This window comes from Cavia porcellus, unplaced genomic scaffold (genome assembly GCF_034190915.1).
Source record: "Cavia porcellus strain 051 isolate PalLab524CR breed Dunkin Hartley unplaced genomic scaffold, mCavPor4.1 scaffold_17, whole genome shotgun sequence".
NCBI classification, from domain to species: domain Eukaryota; kingdom Metazoa; phylum Chordata; class Mammalia; order Rodentia; family Caviidae; genus Cavia; species Cavia porcellus.
In genome coordinates, this window is record NW_026947500.1 from 48,695,577 (window position 1) to 48,713,216 (window position 17,640).

The 17,640-nt window shown below is 35.5% G+C and overlaps 1 protein-coding gene across 1 annotated transcript; it reads right to left on the reverse strand.

The window, feature by feature from the left end:
- Positions 1 to 350: 350 nt before the first annotated feature.
- Positions 351 to 15,844, reverse strand: LOC101789345 (olfactory receptor 4P4-like). Its single transcript, XM_063229074.1, has 4 exons — positions 14,940 to 15,844; positions 6,414 to 6,435; positions 4,947 to 5,012; positions 351 to 512 (listed from the first exon to the last, which is right to left on the reverse strand). Exons 1-4 carry the CDS (start codon positions 15,842 to 15,844, stop codon positions 351 to 353), a joined length of 1,155 nt encoding a protein of 384 aa, XP_063085144.1.
- Between the last annotated feature and the right edge of the window lie 1,796 nt (positions 15,845 to 17,640).

Below are 17,640 nucleotides of genomic sequence, written 5' to 3' on the forward strand. Positions count from 1 at the left end.
AGAATCGCTAAATGAAGCATCTCCACTCAGGTAGTTGAAATGTAGCTAAATTCTAGAGCCTCAAAATGTGATAAATACTTTACTTTCCTAAAACATGTAAATATAAACAGGAATGACATGGTAGAAGATGAAAGCTATGCTTACATATTTTATTGACATTGTATAGAAAAGCAATTTAATATTTTATGATGTTTTAGGTTATATAAGTGTAATTATTAATTAGAAGAAATATCTTCATTTTTCCCAGTATTAAGTAAATGATTTTCTTTTCAACTTGAAAATGAGAAGAGTTGTCCTGTTTTTCACCAGTGAAGAACCAATGACTCATGTGGCAAGTTGTCTCAGTGAGTCTAATGGGCTGCAAAGCGGTGGATAGGGCTGTGATCATGCATCAGTGGGGAAGTGCTGTTGTGGATCAGAACTACTCTCACTAAAACTGGGGGAGCCTGAGGTTTTCCTCTTCTCTTTTCAAAGTCTTTCTGGATGTTGATGACGGCTGGAGCTTTTGTATTCTAGGAATATCAAAAATTATGGAACTAGGTCTGATGCTACATGCCTGTAATCCTAGCACAATTGGTAGTTGAAGATAAGGGACTGCAAATTTGAGCATAACCTGGGCAACTTAGCAACTTAATAAGGCCTGAATTAAAACAAAAAATAATAGCACTAGGAATGTTATCCATGTGAAGATACTGAGATCAATCTCACATAGCTAAGTGAAATCAATCATATGCAGAAGGTTAAATATTTCAAGGTTTCTCTAATATAAATATAAAAATAAAATTTAAATAAAATGAAAGAGATATAGTAAGATACAGGAAGACACAATATATGGAAATAAAAAGTTCTGAAGAAGTAGAAGATCTTTCAGGAAAAGGAGAAGAAAACTGATCAGGACATGATACATCAAAACACTGCTCTCCTAGGGTAAGTGTAAATATTATACATTGCAAACACATTTTAATAAACATTTTAAAAAAAATATCCAATACTACAAAAACTCCCAGTTTCTGCACCCAGTTTTTCAGATATACTACCAGTGATAGACAAATTTTCAAAGGAACTGGGTAAGAATACAGATTTTTGTATATCTTTTAACATTAGCCTAAATTAATAAGACTCTTGAGAAAGAAGGATAAAATGGAAACAAAGCTTTTGTAAATAAGGAGAGGAAAAGAGATTGAATGGAGGGGAGGAGTATCAGGTTCTGTCCTAGATCCTCTATCTCCCAAATGAGTGTATGGTGGAGGTTAAATAAAAAGAGACAAATTGTATGATTTTTAGGGCTCCATAAGGTTCCAAATCCTTTAATTAAGCTCAAGCCTTCGAGGGTAAAGACAGAGGATTCTCTGGATCAGTCCACTTATATTAGGACCAAGGACAAAGGGCGGAGAAACTGAGGAAAGGGCAGGCAATGAGCAGGACCATGGGAGTCACTTCAAAGACATCTCCAAATAATGAATCAAGTCAATTAATAGAATTGTCTTATACTGAAGACATGGTAGAAATGAGACTGTTGGATTAATCTTTGTAGCTGCAGTCTCTGCCTTGTTAATTGGTGTTGGAGACAGAGCGTTTGCAGCTGTGGCCTTATCTTGCTCTTTGAGGTATCTCTGGCCTCACAGGCCACTACAGGCCTCAGCCAGGACCAGTGATTCACTTACTAAGAATCAGCTCCTGTTGCCAGGCAAGGAGCCGAGGCCTAGACAGACTCACAGATAAACATAGAAAATCAATTAATAAAATTTAAATCCTCCTCAGAGCTGCTTTGTAGTGGGCTTCAAGAGAGGAGAATGGAGAAAAATGAAGAATCAAGATATGTCATATTCAGGTTCATTTTTCCTAAGCTGAATGTGATCACCATGATCTAAATTGCTCCAATAAGTTTAACTAATTAAGAAAGAATCTCTTAAAGTATATCCTATTATATGTGAAAAATCAAAGTGAATCTAATGATTTTCCAAGATTTTTTTGACCTTGCCTCATTTTAAAATTAAACAGAAGAGACACACAGAGAACAACTGAATAAAATCTAAACCAGTAAAATCAATATGGATTTTTGTGGTCCCAGGGCAAGACTTAGAATATAATTAGAATACTTAATTAGAATTAGAATTAGAATACTTAGAATATAATTATAATTATAATTTTTAATCAAGGTGCCCTGTAGCTTTTTAAATTTTTTTACCTTTAACTTGGGATGCATCAACATCATATGTCATGTAAGCACTGTAGTTCTTTCCTCAATCAATGTTTATATTCTACCCCAACCATAAACACAAATTCAGGTATATGTGGTAGAGTGGATATTTGGATTTCTGGAAAGGGAAATGGGACAATGGCAGATGCATTCAGTAACACCATTTTCTACAAAAAAGGAACCTCATTTGAGTTTCCTATCACTAGTGAAGATACCAGTGCACACAACAAGAAATATTCTCTGCAATGAAAAGAATATTAAGAGCATGTTAGTTTATTTTTTTAAATTTTATTTAAATAAAGACTAAACAAAATCAAAAATGGGTAGAAATAATACATACATTCAAAGAAAAAATAAACAGTAAGAAATGACTAGTTGATTGCACCCCTGCTTCTTCATTTACATTCTTTATTCTCAAGTTATAGATCCTCTTGTCATCTTCTCGCCTTTGTAATGCTACTGCTTATTTCCTTGTTATTTAAAAAAGTTTTTCCTTTCCTAATCCCCCATTGCAAACCTGTCCTCCAGTTTGAATAATGTATCCTTAGTTTCTTTCAAGCAGTTTTGCCCTCTTTCTATAGAGTTTTTAATTTCCTGGTAATCTCTTTGAATCTGTTTCATGTATTCTATGTTTTCTTTATATTCTTTATAAAATGGTTCTCTCCTTTGTTTGAGTTCCTCCATTCTTCTGTGTCTTCTTGAGGGGCACTTAGCATCTCTTTTATTAATTTTTTCATATCTTGCTTTACTTGGCTAAATATTTCACTTTTGAAGTCATCTATGAGGTCCTGAAGATATCTCTTGTCTACTGGTGCTGTGTCTGATATTGCATATTTGCTGTCCTCATTCTCATTTGTATTTACCTGTCTTGGGTCAGTGTTCTCAGGGTTGGGACCTTGGGACTTATTCTTGTTGCTTCTTCTTCCCATCTTTTTTGTTTCTTCCAGGAGGCCCTAGTTTCTTTCTTTGTTGGTTTCAATTCTTGTAAAGCATGCTGGCTAGGTGACCCTTCTAATTGCAGTGTTCTAGTGAGTTGCAAACAGGGGCGGCATATGCTGGCCCCTACCCCCTGTATCAGCCAATATGGTGAAGCCTTCACTATGTTAGTGTGTGTCACCACTGTAGGGAATTGATTTCCGATAACCTATTGGGTCTCAGCAAGGTCATGTGACCCAGGGCAAGCTTACTCCATCAATCCCATTTGGGAAGGGAACAACTGATTGAAGTGAAGTCATTGCTGCCTCTTGTTCCTGCCAGTCCTTCCCAGTCCCAGAATGTCATCTGTTGGAGCCCCCTTCTCTGTGGAATGGTTTTATTCCCGTCACTCACCACAAGTCAATGCAGGTTCCTGACCAGCTCAGTTTTCCATTTGTTTCTCCAACTCCCATCCTCAGTGCAAGTGTGTTTCCAGTGAGCCGAAGAAGCAGAATTTCTGATGGCTTGGTAAATCATCACCTGTCGGATTCAGGCACTGCAGCAGGAGCACTGAACCTTCAGCTGTTCCAATAGTAGCATTAAGACTGTATGTTTGATTGGTTCTTCTCACCTTAGTTTCTTCTTGAGATGAGAGAATTCATCTCCCTCTGTTTGGGACTCCTCACACTGTATTATGTTGAATTCTAAGCTGACTATCTCAGGGAGTCTCTGTAGTCTGCTATTATCTATCCGCCAACAGTACAGTTTATTTATTTATTTATTTAGTTTTATTTTTTTGAGACAGGGTTCCACCATGCAGTTCAGGCGGGCCTTGAGCTCACTTTGTAGCCCAGGCTGGTCTCAAACTTGCAATGATCCTTCTCCCTCAGCCTCCTGAATGCATGGATTACAGGTGTGAGCCACCACACCCAGCTCAACATTATAGTTTAAAAGGAGCATTTTACACATTGATCCATCCCATCTTCTTCATGTTGGTGTAAAGACACTGAATACCACCTTTCATCCAGGATCAGAGGTAAAGATTCATCTTTAGAGTTTTAAGTTTGCTCTGTGTCTTTCACATTCCTTCCTCATCTTGGCTCACAATCCAAATTTCTAAATTAGGTTTTTTCCATGTTTGGAGACCTTTGTAAGAATACTTTGGCTTGGTTTTGATTTTCAGGTATTATATTGTCCACCTCATATACAAATATTGAATTCCCAGTGTGTTCAAATCATAGTTCAAACCCCTAGAAACAGCCTTCAGTACTCCTGAGAACATTAGCACTTTTAAAGAACATGGTGCAAGGGTAAAAGGAAGAGGAAAAAATAATGAGGCTGAGAATAAGCATGCTTGAGATCCTTATAATGGTGATATCTCTACTGAGTGCATTTCAGAAAAACATCTGATCATAAAATAAGTGCAATAATTATGATAATGATCATACTTCACTTCTATAGAATATATCATTGTCTCTTGTGCTTGCTTGCAAATGTTATGAGGTGTTGCTGCTTCCACTCTGCACAGAAGAATTAACAAGAATGAAAAATTTTAACATCTTCCATGGTTAATTATTACTTTCAGCTCTTTGCCCTTGAACTCCCAGAACATATTTCTGTTCCACAATTTCCTCATCTTATTCTTCACTTCTGCATTTCTCAGTGTATAAGTTCGAGATTTAACATGAGAGTGATGATGGTGTAGAATACTTCCACTATCTTATACTCAGCGAAGATCGTGTCAGGTCTCGTGTACATAAAAGTACAGTAACCAAAAACATGATGACTACTGCAATGTGGGAACCATAGGTGGAGAGGGCTTTTGGTTTACTTTCCACTGACTGCTTCTGCAGAGACAAAAGAATGATGATATAGAAGATGAGCAAGATGGTGAAACTCCCCAAAGCGATGGCACCACTGTTGGCTGTCACCACAACACTGACGACATAAGTATCTGTGGAGGTGAGCTTCAGCACAGGGCAAACATCGCAAAAGTGATCTCACCGGAGCCACCAAAAGGGAGTTGAACTAGGAGAGTCATTTGGAGTGCAAATGGAGTGCAAAACTCCACCCACCCTAGCAGCATTTTACTGCATTGCTCCTTGAGACAATAAAATTATCTGGAGGACAAATAGAAAAAAATTATCATTTATTTCTAATTCAGGAGCAAGTAAATATTTGCAGTAGTTGGCATTGGGAAAATGGATGCTTACTATTCTTGGACATACATACTTAAAATCTTACCACCTATCTGTTTTGACCCTGTTACATCAATCTATTTTTTCACGTTAGATAAGGAAGAAAAGTAAAGAGTGCTAAAGAAAATTCATAAAATTTATAAAATATCTCTCCTTTATTATTTTTTAAGGTTTACTCATCTGTTTCTAAGGTTACTTTGTGTTGTGTATAAGGCCCACTGATTAATTTTGAAACAATTTCCATGTGTAGAGATATGGTGTTGCTTATCTGCTCAGGACTACCTGCTTTATTTTTGGTGCAGAAGGAAAAACACATGTCACATTTTCCCTTCCGAGTGCTGCCATCACCAGTCACCACATTCACTCATGGGTCCTATAGTAGTAGAGGTTAAGGAATCTCTCTAGGTTCTCTTACTTAGTAAATCTGGATCTTATGCAAATGAATGTTCAGCTCCTCACCTGGTCACATTGCTATAAAGATGTGGCTCAGGGTAGTTGAAAATGGACCAAATTTACATAAACCTGATTCTGAAATCAGCATGCTATAATTTAAGTAAATCATTTAACTTTCTATAGTTCCTGTCATTTGTGAAAGGATGGACTTTCAATTTCACTATCATCTTGTCTTATGAATAGTTATCTCTACTTTGAAAATTAATCACTTTTGTAAGTATAGAATGGACGAAACCATGATATGGAAACAGAAATTAGTAAAGACATGGCAAATTTTTCAACAATGCAGATGAAGTTAGCTTTATTTGATTTAAATTAAAGGAAGTGAAACTGGGAAATTTCCCCATCTACGAATTCAGATTATGATTCCTCAAGTATTAACTTGACTTGATAGTTCAATATTTGTTTTTTAACTGAAACAAAGAAAAATGAACTAAAAAACCCCTCCCCTTTGATGTTAATGTAAAAATCCTTCACAAAAATCTGAAAAATTTGAAGATAAAAGTTCATTTTATGAATTCTGGATTATTCATTATGAGCTCAGGAACTTGTGTTTGCCAGGCAGGCACAATACCGGTAAGCTTTACTTCCATTCCTAAACCCAGTGTTATTTTGATATCAGAAAAAGACAAGGACACTGCAAAAGGAAATTTCAGACCAACATTCTTGCTGAGCATAGCTTTGCAAATCCTCAACAGAATCAGTAACAGATGATGTAGTATTAGGTAAGTGTATTTTATCTTATAGGTGTAAGCATAGTTCAACATTTACACGTCTATAAATGCGATGTACTATATTCAAGCAATAAAGGGAAGTACATGTTTTCATCTCAACAGATATAAAATGCAAACTTCAACCTTTATGCATGATAAAACTATAAAAAATTAGGGACAAAAAGAATGCGCCTTTACACAACAAGGACCACATATAACAACTGATTTGCTAATATTGCATCCTAAGGTGAGAAGTTGAAAGTTTAGAAGTTTCTTTGTTAGACTGAGAATGAGATAAGTATGCTCACTCTGGTCACTTCTATTCAAAAGAGTTCTACAACCTGAATTTATAGGTGTGGCATTAAGTCTCAGTCAACAGAGTCTTGCCTGACTAAAGTTTATACTGTGGTGGTTCTAATGCCAAGTGTGTGGGAACAGACCTCCTGGACATTGTGACCCTGATGGCTTTGGGCCATGAGAATAGCCTTAATCCTATGGCCATGCTGGTATTATAGCTGGCAAAGAGCGCAGATCCTCAAGATTGATTGGAAGCCTCTAATCTCAGGCAATGGTTTGTTATCAGAAAACAAGGTCTGTGAGAAAGTTCCTTGATTCTGGGTCCATGAGCATGGGCTAAATATCATGTTTGTTGATGTTGGCATGTTATTTGAGGAGGGTGTCCTTACCTGATGCTTGGGTAAGATTGCAAGGGCTTCCTTGGTCCTGGATGGGCCTGCATCCTTCATACATAGGGCACAGCCTGATGACTTGGAATGGAGGGTGATCCTACTGCTAAGAAGGTTTGAAGTCTGACTCTCTGGTGGTTTCTTGTGGCCTCTGGGGTTAGCTTAATGCAGAGAGAGAGATCAGGAGCATGGTTTTATGGGCTGGATGAGAAAAGGGATCAAATACTCTGTTTGCTGATGTCAGACTGGATCCTAGAATCACAGAGGCTTGTAAAGTCCTAGACAGGCCTAGAGGCTTAGTCTGCAGTCATAGGCATTTCCCAGGTGCTGAATTTGCTTGGTGCAGACCCATAGTTGGGATTCCAGCAAAAGTCTGTTGTCTATTTTTCTCTTTAACACATGTGCTGGGTTACTTTTCCATATTGCCTAGGATTAGGGGAAAGTGATGCAGGTATTGCAAAACTGTCTTTCCTATACTTTTAAAGTTTATTTTTCATATTTCCATGGTTTCCATAGCTCCAAAAGAAAAGGAAAAATAACAGAACTGTAAAGAACCTTTAGCAGTAAAACATACACAGAACAGCTCCAGCCCTGAAGATAGTCCTACACCAGCTCTGTATTTTCTTGTTGGCTCCGGGACAGCAAGAACTCATTCAGGGGCAATGTGTTTGTAAAGAAAATGTGGTCATTCTGTGGGGGAAAGACAGTAGGAGCAAGATGATGGGAAGTGGGAATCAAGACATGGAGCTGAGATTGAGATACAGTTTTTTTGTTGACCAGGGTTTGAACTCATGACCTTCTGCTTTACAGGCAGGTGCTTATAGCACTGGGCTAAATCTCCAGCCCTAAGTTATAGTTTTATAACCTTGGAGGGAAACTGATAATCAGAGTAGCAGCACCTCCCTAATACAGAATATAAATAAATATAGAGTCTGCAAACAACCCGAGTTTCATTTCTTCACTAAGAGGTACACTTGTACCCATGTTAAATTTTTGGCCCATTGGCTGTCATTTGTTTTATTATTTATACATTATTATTCAAGTTACACAGCAGTGCTCTAGACATGTAAGAAGAGTACATAAATGCCATTTGAATTTTCTTAGAAAATATATTAGACTAAATCATATATGCTATTTATGTCCTGAGTCCAATTAAATAGGAAAGATTTATTTTGCTTTTTTTTCTTTTTTTTTTTTGTTTTGTGATATCGAGGATCAAACTCATGACCTCACACTTGCCAGGCAGGCGCTTATGCCCCTGAGCTAATTCCCTTGCCCCACTATTTTGCTTTTTAATAAACTGTGAAATACATATTGTCCTATCATCTAACATTTTTGATCATTTTCTAAACATTACTTTTTAACTTTGATATTGACAAATATGATGCTTTATAAAAATTAAATTTAAACTTGCCAGTATTTGTTGATCAACTGATGACAGTCGATGATGTTAAGTTTGTCAAATACTTTCTAAATTCTACCTAAATTTATCTTCTTTGTAATGTTTCTTCACTTTCTATTTCTCAGTGCAGACTTTATTGTTTTTACAGTTATATAGTGACATAAACAAACAAAATAAGAAAGGTAACTAACAAAGGTACCTAAACTGGCAATAAGTGAGTTAGGTATTAGAATAAGGAATATTTAGCAAAAGAAAACTATTGTAAAAACAGTGGTGATTTTCACACACACACACACAAAAATAAAAGCAGACAAGAATTGGAAACTGCATCAAGTTCTAACAGCCAAGATTGCAGTTTTTCCTTTTCATGATATGCATATGGTGAAGAGGTTTCAGGCAGTACCACAATGATAAAAGGCTGTGGCAGTCATAATGAAGACCGAAATACCTCCCAAGAGGTACTGACCTGTACTGCACATGACCATAGAAAACACAGGTATAGTCAAAAAAGTCCATGAACAAAAACAAAACTGCTAACTGCATGCAAAGTGCTTCATTGAATCAACAGTTGGGATCTCATCATATTAAAAAAAATTTCACATCAAAACAAATCACCAACAAAGTGAAAAAAAAATGTGAATTGAGAAAATATTTTGCTATTTGTCCCTGAGACAAAGGACTTCTATCTAGAATGTACAATCAATTTTTTTTCAAAATCAAAATTTAAAAACCCAATTAAAAATGAGCATCTGAGATTAATAAATTATTTTCAGATGAAGAACTAAAAATGAACAAATATATGAAAAAATGTTCAACATCTTTGGTCATTTGAGAAATGCAAATTCAAATAACACTGAGATATCATCTTACTCCAGAAAGAATGACCAACATCAAGAAATCAACCAGTGACAATTGATGGCAGGGGTGTGGGGAGTGCAGACTTATACAACTGCTGTGGAAATCAGTGCAGAGATTTCTCAGAAAACCAGGATGAGAGGGTTCAATTCGACCCAACTATAACCTTCTAGATATTTTTCCAGAAGAATTGAAAACATCATACCATCCATGTTTATAGCTGCACAATTCGTAATAGTCAGATCATGGAAACACCCCAAATGCTCATTAACAGAGGAATGGTCAAAAAAAGATGTATTTTTACACAGTGGAATGCTACTCAGCCATTAAGAATGGTACAATCAAGGCTTTTGTAAGTAAATGAATGCAACTAGAAATCATACTCACAAGTGAAATAAATCAGACTTGCATGTATACACACCATATTGTCTTGCTACTGTAAGAAACTAAAGGAGTAAATGAGATCCAAAAGATCCAAAAGATATAGTAAAATGCAAAGAAACTGCTCAAAGGTAAATTATATTGTTTGATCAATTTTGCATCCCTGTATCTGTTAACCTGAGAAAAAATACACGATATAACAACCATTGTTATATTCCTATCATCTTGGTTTGAAATCCTATATCACTATTGTTTTTGTTGTTCTTATTGTTGTCATTTTGAGTTTGTTGTGTTTTTTGTCTGTTTGCTTCTTGATTTTTCTGTTTTTTTCACTTTAAAATAAAATTAAAATTAAAAAAAAATCCCAGAAGATTCTGCTGACTTAGTAAACAGAATGTGTTGCATTAGGGGTATAGTAAAGGTCCATGGAAGACAAGTAGATGAAGAAACCCCATTTAGTTAGTATAAAAGAGCACTGCATGGCATAGAAACAACTAGAAGGTGGCCTTGCTACACTGTAGTATAACAAAGAAAGGAAACAACAGAAAGAAACGTATTTGTATGTACTGGTCATAAGAAATTTCCAGAAGATAATTTGATCGCCAAAGCAGATTACTGTATCCTGTAAGGTTATCCTTCAAAATAGAAGCAGAAATATATTGTAAAATCAAAAGGCCTTCCAAGATAAGGAAGCATTAAAGAAATCCATGACCAACAAGAGAAGAGGATCCTTTTGAAAATAACATCCAGGAAGGCAAGAGAAGGAATAAATTTCACTAAAAGATTAACTTAGAAAGAGACGAGAGAGACAGAGACAAAGATAGAGACCTAGAGATACAGGAGGAGGAGGTGAGAGAGATTAATGAATCAAAGTGCAGAAAAATGCCAGGAACTATTTCAGATATTCAGTAACATCTAATGTAAAGAAAGTTAACTCTAAATACAGACTGGTAAATAGGACAAAAAAGCAAGACCAATTTACATGTTGCCTCAAAAGATAAATTTCATCTACAAAGATGGAAAGTCATAGGATAGAAAAGGAGCTAAAGAAGCTGAGCTTAAGAGTAATCAGAAGTATACTTATGTCTGTTAAAATCATCTTCAGACCAACACTATTTAGAAGAAAAAATAGCATTACATATTGGTAAAAGGAAGAATACAGCAAGAAGCAATAATAGCTGGAAATATATATGCACTGAATTTTTGTGCATCAAATTTCCTTAAAAGTATCTGTCTGTAATCAAAGGACACAAAGATATAAGTATAATCATATTGGGATCTTAAATACACCATTCTCAGTAATTGGTCAACCAGATAAAAAAATCAACAAGGAAAAATCTGAAATTAGACTATAGATCAAATGGGCTCAGCTATCTGTACAGATTTTTTTTAAAATAGCAAAACATATTTTTTGTTAGCCTATGGAATTTTTCTCTGCAAATAGATCACATGTTAGGCCATAAATAAATCACAGTAAATGCAAAACAAGTGAATTTTTCTGATGCATCCTAACATTATTACAATAAAATGACACTAAATATTGTTAGAAGAAACAACAGGAAAGTTGTAATTGAATAATATACTTTTTTTGTACCAGGAATTGAACACATGACTTGAGTGTCAGTCAGGCAGTGTGACACTGAGCAATAGCCCCAACCAAATAACAGCTTTTGAAGAATGAATGGGTCACAAAAGAAATCAGGGAAAAATAAAAATTCCTGAAATCAAACAAAAAAAGAAAACCATATCAATATCTGTGAGACATATTGAAAGCATTTCTCAAGGGAACTTCATAGCTATGTGTCTACATTAGAAGATCAGAAAACTCCCAAATAAATAACTTAATGATTCATCTCAAGGTCCTAACACAGAGAGTCTAAGTGAATCTTACTGGGTATTTAGAGATATAGGTATGGTTAGAGAAAAAGTTGAAGAATGTGAAAACCATAATACATGCAAAAGGTCAAATAAAATATTTCATAGCTTTTGGTTCAATCTGTCTTTGAGTTCTTATTTTTGAGTTCCAAACCACTTCTAGGATGACATTTCTGATAGTTATGGGATTAAAGAATGTTTTCATTTGAAATGAGCGGATGTCCATTCAATTAAGATATTTCCTTTAAAAATTGATTAATGCTTAATATTTAAATTATCAATAAATTTCTGTGTAATTTGATAGAATTTGTTAAACTATTTACAATTTAATAAATATTCTTACATGTATTGCTTACACTCATATACAGAACAAAACATTGGATCAAATTCTCCTCTATATTTAATTGATTTTTTGTAAATATTAGACATAATGAGTAGCCCAGAAAGTGAATTCTAGACATGACAACAAGCAAAAAAAAATGATCAATAGATTGTGTTAATGGTCTAATTATATAAAATCACTGTAATTATTTCTGTACAATTTTGTGACCATTAGAGTAGCATAAGATAACAAACAGTTTTAGTTTTTCTTTGTTTTGCTGCCTAGCATTCATTCTGATTGGATGGACACTTCCCTGCCCCATGCTGGAAATTCACAAGACCTCCTGGTCACAAGAACATGGACACACTCCCCATGCACAGGAGTATTTGCACATACTATGTGCCTATGCTTAAAAACCATCCAAAAGTTCCAATGAAAAACTTTAGTCAAATAAAGGTTTGACTCAGTACATAAATAGTTAAAACAGATTTTCTTTTTGAATGGACAGTGTTTTCCCTGAGAGTCTAAGTTTTTACAGATTCAAGAGAAAAAAGTGATTATTAAGCACAGAATGGGGGAACATAGAGAGATCTTAAATCAGAAGCAGAAGGAAACAGTGCAAAAAAGAGGAGGATGGTGAGGAGGGCAAGGAAGAAGAGGAAGAAGGGAGAGAAAGGAAGGAGGCAGGTGATGACACCGATATTTCAAAATTTCTGAACGTTCAAACACGATAAAGAGATGTAGCACTGAAGACAAACTCTGCAACACCTAAATTTTTGCTTGGTATAGACATTGCCTTGAACCAGGAAAAACTCATTCAAGGAAATTCTGAAGTTAATTCATTCAGCCATGCTGCTGAGAAGACATAAATACCTGAGTGATGAAAATACCAGGCAATGGGAACAAAGGCTCAGATCACAGATCAGGTCAGGTTATTTTATGAGACACGGGAAACTACATCTGAAATCGTAGTGCTCCTCACATACAGAAAATCAGTGAATGAACAGATCCTACAGAGGACTGACAGGAAACTGGATCTTGTTTTCTTGCTAAAAGGCATGTGGATAAGTTTGTTCACTTTTTTCTCTTTCAGTTATTGCTTGTTATTAGGGCACAATTGTTATTTACATATGAAAATATTCTAAAGATTTAAGAACATCAAACATCAAACAGAAAAGAAAACAGAATCTTACAGTGTAACTCACTGTTTATCTCAAATTTGAGCTATTACTAAAAAAGAAAGATATAAACAAAAATAAAAAGAGAGCACATGACAATTGTAAAAATTATAGTTTATGAGCAGAGACATACATGTTATATGGTACCTCTGAGAGGTGGTAAATGCACAGAGGAATAGCAGTAAATAGAACTAAATAATTCAAAATACTTTTGGCTTCTTCTTGAAGAATATAGCATCCAGTGTGTAAGGATCTCTGGCACTCAGACTCTGAGCGTAGCAACAGGGACATCCCAAGGAAAGGAGAGAACAAGACCAAAGCCCTAGAGATGAGAGAGATTTTACTATAAAGCCACACAAAAGGAGATGCAGGAAAAGGAGAAATAATAGGAAAATGAAATTATCTTTTCTGACCTCTCCCACTAAAACTTCACATGTACCAGGGTAGCCAAAATTGGTGCCACTCAACTGCAATCCCATCATCTTGGGAGGCTGAAGCAGGAAGATCCAAGTTTGAACCCAGTCCCAGCAAAGTAGTTCAGTGAGACCTTACCTCAAAAAATAAATAACCAATTGAAAATGTACATATAGGCTAGGAATGAAACCCAGTACAAAATACTCAGTTCAATGGCCAGTACTGAAAATAACACTAATAATAATACAGAGCACTGGGTAATATCTCAGTTTAATCTGCATTATCAACAATGGTTACCATAATGCCTCCCGCTATCTCTAATAGAATTGCCTATATCATTAGTATGTTTTTATATTATCTATTATGTCCACCCTTTTGACTTGACCAATTCTGTTCTGTTATGTCACATTTGGTTTTACTCTCTTCCAAAAAAGCAATAAGAACCGTGGGAGCAATGAAACCCAAAATGTGTAATAGTCATTGTACAAAAGAGAGGAAAAGAAAGTGCTCTAAACTATATAACTGCATGTATATTTAAGTGTATAAGATAGAAAATGATATCACAGAGTTTTATTGGACCATTGAACAGAACTGTTTGCAGTATCATTGTTGGAATGTCCACTCTACAAGCTTTAATTTTGTGACTTGAACAATTATTTCTAAGATGGCAATATGTAATCCATTAACTAGTGATTTCCTACTGCGCATTTTTTCTTCTGTAAATCTGTATAACTTGTACCCCTTCACTGTTTTTTTTTCTTTTCTCCTTAAATAAAAAAAATAATCTGCATTATCACCAAAAAATTCACATATGTAATCTAATTCTCCACATTTAGGAAATGTAGCATTACCTCATTTTATAGATGTTATAGAAATAGAGACATATAATTAATGAAAACTCTCAAAAGCATATATAAAAACTGACAGAATTAGTATGGTATCCAACTATTCATGACACCAAATCTAATTATGTAATGACATACTTCCAATATGATGAGTTCTGAGATGAACATATCAGACCTGGCCAGATTCAAAAGATTAACAGTGAAAACACTGGGTTGTATCTCAAAGAAAATAGAATTTTTCATGTGATTTCTTTTATTGGAGAAAAAGAGACATATAAAATAAAGGGTGCTTTCAAAGGCCACTTTTTGTATTCTTCAAACTGGTTGATTATATGTGGAAATATCTGAGCTACTTAAAAGTACAGATTACAACTTCACTAGCAGTCACATGAGAGGTCAGTTTTGCTAATGTCCTGGAGAAAGCTTAGATTGTTCCCATGATCTCTCACAGGAGTAAAAGCATAATGAATGTTCCCTTATTTAACTTAATTTTCAGTGTAACATTCGAGACCACACTTTGTGCATGGTCTTCATCTCCATATTTCTTAGCGTATAGATGAGAGGATTCAGCATGGGTGCAATCACAGTGTAAAACACAGAGATCTCCTTGTCCTTGTTGTGGTCCCCTGCAGGTAGCGCATAGGTATAAACACAAGGCACAAAAAATAAAACTACAACCATTATGTGAGAGCTACAGGTGGACAGAGCTTTGCGACGCCCTGCAGATGACCTTGTCCTAAGATGATACAAAATGAGTATATAGGAAGCCACCAGCACAAGAAAAATGACAACCGCCACCATACCCGAATTAGCAATCAGTAAGATACTAACAACACGAACGTCTTTGCAAGCAAGTTTCAAAAGAGGCTTCACGTCGCATAGGTAGTGATCTATCTGGTTAGGACCACAGAAGGGCAGCCTGAGTACCATGAGAAGCAGGGCGATCGAGTGCCAAAACCCAAGTCCCCAGGCCATGCCAATCAGCATGCTGCACCTCTTCCGGTTCATGATGACTGTGTAGTGCAGTGGTTTGACGATGGCAACGTAGCGGTCAAGAGCCATGCACACTAAGATGAATATTTCCACACCAGCCAAAAGGTGGATAGCGAAGAGCTGGGTCATACAGTCGTTGTAGGAGATGCTTTTCCTTGCAGCAGCCAAGTCCCTGATGAGCCTGGGAACCACACTGGAGGTGTAGCAGAGGTCCATGAGGGAAAGGTGGCACAGAAAGTAATACATAGGTTGCTCGATTAAGTGGCTGCAGGTGATCGTGAGTAAAATGGTGACATTTCCCATAAGGACGGCCAGGTAACAAAGCAAGAACAGGAAAAAGAAAAATAGCTCTATTTTCTGATTTCTCCACAGTCCCAGAAAAATAAATTCTGTGACATTCTTCTGATTTTCCATGTGGGCAGTGTGAATCCAAAATAAACAATAAACCCCTTCACCTGGAATAGTGCCAAACAAAATATATCTTCAATAATGCAGATCGTATAAGTTTTGGAGATATTTATACATCAAGAAGATAGTTGAAATCATAGCAGACTTATTGCAAGATTAATCTATAAAGCCCTTTAAATTAAAAAGCATCATTGTATTTTTAAATAAGAGTACACATGGAATTTAATAAATATTTGCATACATTTAACTTTTAAAAAACAGTAGGTACTGTTCAGACATTCATTTTTCATAAAAACAAAAATAGATGGTAGGAAACCTCTGTCAATTACATTTATCAAGATACTAAACAAAAGACCCAATGTATAAACCTATGTCTGGTGACAAGTTTTCACATCCTAAGCACGAAGCTACATCATCTACAAACAAGCTGGAACTCTGGATGTTTTCTATCCCTCTACAAAGCTATTCTCTTTCATTATCATCATTTATTAACTGTGAAATATTAAAGAAGTCCTTGTCCTCCCCTATTTTACTTGTAATTTACTTAAAATATCCTAATCTTTTGATTAATGTTTCAAAAATAAGATGAAGTTAGTATTCATAAATTTAAAAATTCAAGGCTTTTAATCACTGTAGTAAACTAGTCTGAACTGGTTGAAAACCTTTTCTGTACTCCTCCATAGAATGTTTAGTCAAAGTTCAAGATATAGTGGGTATGGATATAAGGAACCAGAGGAAGCAATGTTGAGGATCTAGATAGAGATATTTTTTCATTATGAAACATTTTTATATGAAAACCTTCACTATTTCTGTAAAATTGTAAGTACATTTATTGAAGTTTACTACAGATCTGTTAGGCACACTGTAGAGAGCAAATTACTTCCTGATTATTGGTCAAAGGACCTATTCTTAACACAGAACCTGCTGATTTAATCTCACATCTAAAAGAGTTCATGTGGTCAGATGCTGCCCATCTGGGATCTCAGAATGAACAAGTTGAAATCATCACCTTTATTAGTACCTAAATTTCCTCTTTAGCAAAGCCAGGCCAAAAGAAGAAACAATAATTTTAAACAATCTGTGCTCTTTCAATGCAACCATAAGGAAAGAATATATTGTTCTGTGTAGATGCCTCATCTAAGGAGCAGAGACAAGCACTCTTCTCATGTTGTCTGCTGATCTCTTTATTTACAGCACTGATCAACTGGTTCCCTCTGAGAGCTTCCTTTTACAATTGCTTTCTGTAAACTATGGTACTCAGATCTATTTGCCTTATACCAGAAGCAAAATAAGTTCATATAAAATGATTTATGTAAGGACTTTCAAGGGCTCCATAGCAGCCCAATAAATTATTTAGAAAGGAGCAAATTCTTGTAAGAGGAAATAGGTACCACCAGTTTCATTTGGCAAGATTTGCAATGGCTATAAGTTTTGTGTTATGGGAACCACAAAGAGATGGCTTGATGAATGTATTGAACACACATTAAGTACAGAATTTAAAAACTGCTAGGAGTTACAAAAAAGTGAGATTGGAACATTTGCTTTGTGTTCAGATTATGTAGATGAATATGTAAGTTAAAGGACATAAAAGAATATACAAATAATGTCTCATTAAAGTTAGAAAACAAAACTCAAGTAAAACTAGATAATTGAAATTGCAGAAGTGTAAATTTCCAGCAAAATATTTCCAATGATATTGGTAAAAGTCTCAGGATCTCTTAACTTGTAAACCCAGGACTTCATACATACAATGATGAAATATAAATTGGAGAAATGCAAACCTATGAGGGCATCAATGCTAC